Consider the following 5897-nt stretch of genomic DNA (forward strand, 5'->3'; position numbering starts at 1 on the left):
ACTGACTTGCAAAAACAGACACACACAAATATATATATAGTTTGTCTACGGTAAGAACTCCCCTGCCACAAATTCTGAGGCCGTCTGCTGTTATGGAAACAAGAATAACGCATTTCAGGGAGGGTAGCTTGCTTCTCTTCACTCTATGGCTAACACAAAAAGATTCCCTTTCGTTTGCCGAACCAAGCCAATACCTGTCCTAAACAATGACCCCCACACTCCTATTTGAAATAGTTATAACCCGTTACCATAGTCATGGCCACGGGACCAGACAAATGTCTAGGGGAGTTCTTACTTTAGAACAGGGTTTCTTAACCTGTGCTTCATGAACCCCTAAGGGGTCCATGAGTTATATTTTGGGGGTCCGCTGACTACTCCTAATTTTTAAAACGTTTGGAAGCCTATTCATTGCTTGTAAAGCGAGCTATGGTAGCTATAATTCCGTTTGCTACAGTGTATCTTTGCAAAGAGGGATTTTCCACACTTGTGACAATAAAAACATAACTTCAAAATCGATTGAATGTTGAACATGATATGCACGTTGCTTTGTCGAAAACCATTCCCCAATTAAATTTATTAATTAAGGAAAAGCAGCAGCAACCTTCACAATAAAAATTCTGTAAACTATTAAAATAATAACATTAAATGTTTTCTAATAATTGATGTTTCTTAAAATTATTTTTTTCACAGGGGGGTGGTCCGTGACTTCTTAAAAAATTTTAAAAGGGGTCTATTATATCAAAAAGGTTAAGAAACACTGGCATGGGGCTATATCATTAAATTTCACTACTTATGAAAATACCAAATTGTTGTGAATGCCAAGAGATAGAGCTGATCTTAGTAGTCTAGTGCAGGCCAAGGCTTTCTCAATTAGCTGCCTTCAGGCTTTGAGCTAGATTTTTCCACATGTTTATTCCCAACAATTTTAAGTCCTTCTCAACACCGTCCAATCATAATGTATCTGATCTCCCATTTCTAATTCCTTCAATTTTAGAAAAAGTAAGTTTTTTTTAACTAGGTCCAAATCTTCACACCCAAATTACGTGCCCCAGTCATCTGATCCTGTAGGCCTTAGTAACCCTCAAAATATTAGGTCATGTATATTGTATATCTCATGATTATATAAACCTCTCCAAACATTACTTTCCTTAACTGCTCCAAAAATTGACCAAAGGATCTTTCTTTCAAAAATGAGTAGTCTATTTTCCTCTGTTCTCCCACACAAATAACCACACCCATAGCTATTTTTTTTAAACAAAATGTAGCGATTATTAATCAGGGGTCTGTCTAGGTTTTTCTGAAAGGTACCCATTTTGTGAAAATTTAGACATAATTTGCGAAAAATAAAAAATATATTAAAAAATCAACACAAAAATATGGATTTATCGCTTCTTAAGGGATACAAAAATAACATTTTAAGAAAAAGTATTTTGTGTAACTACAGCTTTTCAAATTCAGCCTGAACAGACCCCTGATAATGATTGAGAAGTTTTCATATTGTGATCTGTAGCACCAACTACAATAACCAAGGAGCCAAATATATCTTAAATTTGCAATTTTTTAAAAAAAAAACTACAGATGTCTGCCCAGGCTTGACTAAGTATTACACCTTATGAGTCCCTTTCCATGCCTTTTTTTTTAAAGTTTCTCATGGGTCGCTGCCCAGAAATTGCCAAGGCATGGCAATTACTCTGCCACAGATCACCATGCAGAAATCTTTCCAATCATTAGTTTGCTGATGTTGATATAGTGTGTGTATATTTGCCTATAGATAAAGCAAACAACATAGCGCTATATCATTTAATTTCAGCAGTTAGAGAACGCCAAAATGTTGTAGAGACAACAGATGGAGCTGACCTGCTCAACAGATTGCAAACACTAATTGTGCTACCCATTTGACTATTATTTTATCTAAGCAGACAAAACTCCAAAATGCTTTAGCATCAAGATGGAACTGATCTGCTACCTAATGATAACCACATCTACTGACATTGCTTTTTTAACATATTGAACATCAATGATCTAATTAATGATTTAGTATGAGTTTGTAGATATAGTGCGTGCTTACTTGTCTATGGATAAAACAAACAGCATAGTGCTACATCATTAAATTTCAGCAGTTAGAGAACGCCAAAATGTTGTAGGTACAACAAATGGAGCTGATCTGCTACTAGCTATAACTTTACTTTCTCTAGGGATCTGTCCTAACACTTTGTGAAAGGACTTGTTTACGTAAAATTGAGAAAAAACTTCATAATTTGTGAATATAAAATAAACATTAAGTAACATTCTTTCAAAAGTGTTTGTGAAAGTAGGGTCCTGCTACTGCAAAAAAAACTTTCCAAGAAGTTTTGAAATCGTAAATGAATATAACATTCTGCTATACTGCACAACACAGAATATTAATTTTGGACAGATAATGGAAATAAAACAACTCACAATTTAAATAATTTCAATTGGCATATTTTAACACAAATTAATAATGTATCATTTTTGACGCAAGTAAACTTAAAAGAATTCTAAAATTTAATATTTTATTTAAAAAATTTCCAGAAACTAATTTACATAATTTTCTATTTTATGAATAAATACATATTGATCAATTATTTATTTACAAAAAAAGTATGATTCAATATTAATAAGAATGCGCCCACAATGTTTGTAAAAGTAGAAATATTTTCTTAAAAACTTAGTTTGTTACGAACAGTCTTTCTTTTTTCACCTGGGTAGGGTTTATTGATTACAAAACAATAATGAAAATTAACAAATTTGTGAAGGGTCCGAATAAAAGAAAAATTATTTTGTGAAGGGTCCATTTTTATGAAAAAGATGTTGTGAAAGGTTCGTTAACGGACCCAAATTTCTTCCTAACAGATCCCTGATCTCTTAACAGATAGTAAACACTAAGATATAGTGGTGCAAGCTTACTTGCCAATAGATAAAACAAACAGCTTAGTGCTACATTATTAAATTTCAGCAGTTAGAGAACCTTAAAATGGTCTGATCTACCTATATTTATAGGTAGAACAGATGGATCCCATAGGCTTACAGATTTTATTAGTTTGTAGATATAGTGTGTGTATATCTGCCTATAGATAAAGCAAACAACATAGCGCTATATCATTTATTCTCAGCAGTTAGAGAACGCCAAAATGTTGTAGGGACAACAGATGGAGCTGATCTGCTATTAAATATCACTTATCTCATTTTCTGTCATTTGACTCATTTAACTATTTCATTTTCTATCATTTGACTATCTCTCAAGAAACATTAGTTAAAATAACTTCATGTTCTTTTGCAGGTAGAGTGCAAACTGTTATGCTATTAGTTTGTAGATAGTGTTGCTTACTAGACTATTAAATAAAACAGAAAAATGCTAACAAGAATCTAAACAGAAAGCGAACCTTAATTAGCTATAGGAACAATAGATGAAACTGATTTGCTACCTAACCACGACTACTGACACTGTTTAAACAACAGATTGAACATCAATGATCTAATTAATATTTTATTATGAATCTGTAGATATAGTGCGTGCTTATTTGCCTATGGATAAAACAAACAGCATAGTGCTACATCGTTAAATTTCAGCAGTTAGAGAACGCCGAAATGTTGTAGGGACAACAGATGGAGCTGATCTGCTATTATTAGCTATCACTTGACTGTCTCAACAGATAAACACTAATTAAAATAACTTAATATTATTCTTTAGCAAATCAGAGATAAAACAGGAGAGTTGTTAATTTAACCATACTTAGTTCCTAATTTAACCATATAAAAACGAACAGCACATCAGTCATCATTTACATACAATGATAAAATTATTATATCATTGCCATCACAATAATTACAAGAAACAAATCTCCGAAAAGTAAACCAACATGATCAGACAGAAAATTACACAACTACATGAAATAAAAAAATCCTATGTTCCCATCCAAATTAACATTCAGAAACATACTTTCTAAATTATGAAAACTTTAAACAGAAAAATTTTACTGCATAATAAACCTTAGTGTAGCATATTATAGAATTTAGTAGACACCAAAAAGCTGTTTCTATAAAAAAAATTACATAAACCAGATCAATACTGATACCAAACATTTATGCTAATTTTAAAAAAATTAATGCAAGCGATAACAAACTATTAATTAAATGTAAACAGAGAACTTCAGTAACTTTTAACAAATGTTCTAACATAATCACATATCGTTTATTCGTACTAGAATTTTTTCAAAACACGTGTAAAAGTTGGAGTTTACGACACTATGAAAGAAAAAACACTCAGGTCATACTAAAAATTATATCCTGTTAATAGTGAAAATTCCTAAAGATAATTTCATTAAGATCAATGGAGGCAAACCACGTTTAGGGATTAGGCTTAACAAATGATTTGATTATTAAAAATTCATTTGATTATTAAAAAATTATTGAAAACCAAATCGTTTCGAGATGAATTTCAAAAAAGATATCAATATATTTAGCATATTAAATGGTAGATGTTATATTTTAATAACGCAATTTCAAGCAATAATGCACCACAAATGATCGAAGTCAAAATCTGATAAAATTTCTTTAATCTAAACCAAAAACTCATGATTTGATCAGAAAAATAAGAGAGATCTCTAAACATTATTATATAGGTTAATAATTTGATGTTATGTATAAAATTAAGTTAACATATTTTCTAAGAAAAGAAAAAATAAAAATTTAATTTACCATCTTGCAGGGCGGCGACCCATCGTTCTGAAATATTAAAAAATAAAATGTCAGATAATGATCCTTAAAATGAACATATATTAATAAGTTTTTTAAAAAATAACATTTTTAAAGTAATTAATGTATACTTACATTTAGATGGGAGACAGCCACGTGCAACAACCACGAATGAGACCAGAAAAATGAGCAACTGGCTGCGTTGCTGCGATGGTGATGCCAGTACACAAATTTATTTGACAAACTTTTATTTGACAAATATTTATAAGCAGTAGCCGAGAGTATGGCCGTTCTCACTGTCTAATGCAAATTTGCATCTGTAAATTCAAAAATATGAATGAAATCTTGATTGGTGAAATAAATTTCTTGCCAATAAGCACCGTTTGTTATTTTTTTTAATTCATTTCTTTTGAATTCATTCTCTTGAATTCATTTTTTTTTGTTTTGTTGAAAGTTAGATTGAAAGAACGCGTTAATATTGTAAGCTACTCGTTGTTATAAGCACTACAAGTATAATAATATTGGATGGCGCGTTTTTTCCAGCTTAGGCGTAAAAATCAGTCGGAAGTAGTAACCCAGAAGACTTACGACAAATTTTAACCCCTAGCATCCCAATACCCCCACGTATCAATAAGAAAAACCTAAACACGAGACCGAGCCACAAAATTCTAGATGAATTATTTGGGTCACAAAGGGGCCCAATTTTAATGTCAATATAGCTTATGTTCTAAATATATATGAATGTCTTTTATCTTCTTGTAATGTTAATCTATAATTTAGAAACTTGGTCACGTATATTTTTATTGCTGATTGAACTATCGCACCAAGCCGCAAAAGTATAGACCAATTAAGGCCCGCAACAGTTGGCAAAATTAGGTCCCATTGTGAAACCTATGCAAACACCCGGAAATGACCTAGTAGCTAGTAGTTCTCTCTATATAAACCTTAAACTTTCAAACTTGACAAAATTTATTATAACAGTGTAACTGAATACGAGGTCAAGGCTCATAATTATAGATGAATTAGTTAGGACAGTAGTTAGCCTAATTGTAATGTCAATATAGCTTTTGTTCTAAATATACGTAATGGTTTATATCTAATCTTAATATTAACTTACAATTTCGAAACTTGGTTAGATACATCGTTATATATATATATATATATATATATATATATATATA

General features: G+C 31.3%; 1 protein-coding gene across 1 annotated transcript in view; it reads right to left on the minus strand.

Annotated features, from left to right (window-relative positions):
- LOC107452332 (ribosomal protein L10) overlaps positions 1–4909 on the minus strand; it is a gene marked incomplete at its 5' end in the record, with an annotated part of 12652 nt that extends 7743 nt beyond the window's left edge. Inside the window, 2 exon segments of the mRNA XM_016068728.3 lie at positions 4720–4746; positions 4852–4909. Of these exon segments, the coding sequence (XP_015924214.1) occupies positions 4720–4742 (23 nt within the window).
- Positions 4910–5897: the final 988 nt, after the last annotated feature.

The sequence above is a fragment of the Parasteatoda tepidariorum genome, chromosome 6, assembly GCF_043381705.1.
Source record: "Parasteatoda tepidariorum isolate YZ-2023 chromosome 6, CAS_Ptep_4.0, whole genome shotgun sequence".
NCBI classification, from domain to species: Eukaryota; Metazoa; Arthropoda; class Arachnida; order Araneae; family Theridiidae; genus Parasteatoda; species Parasteatoda tepidariorum.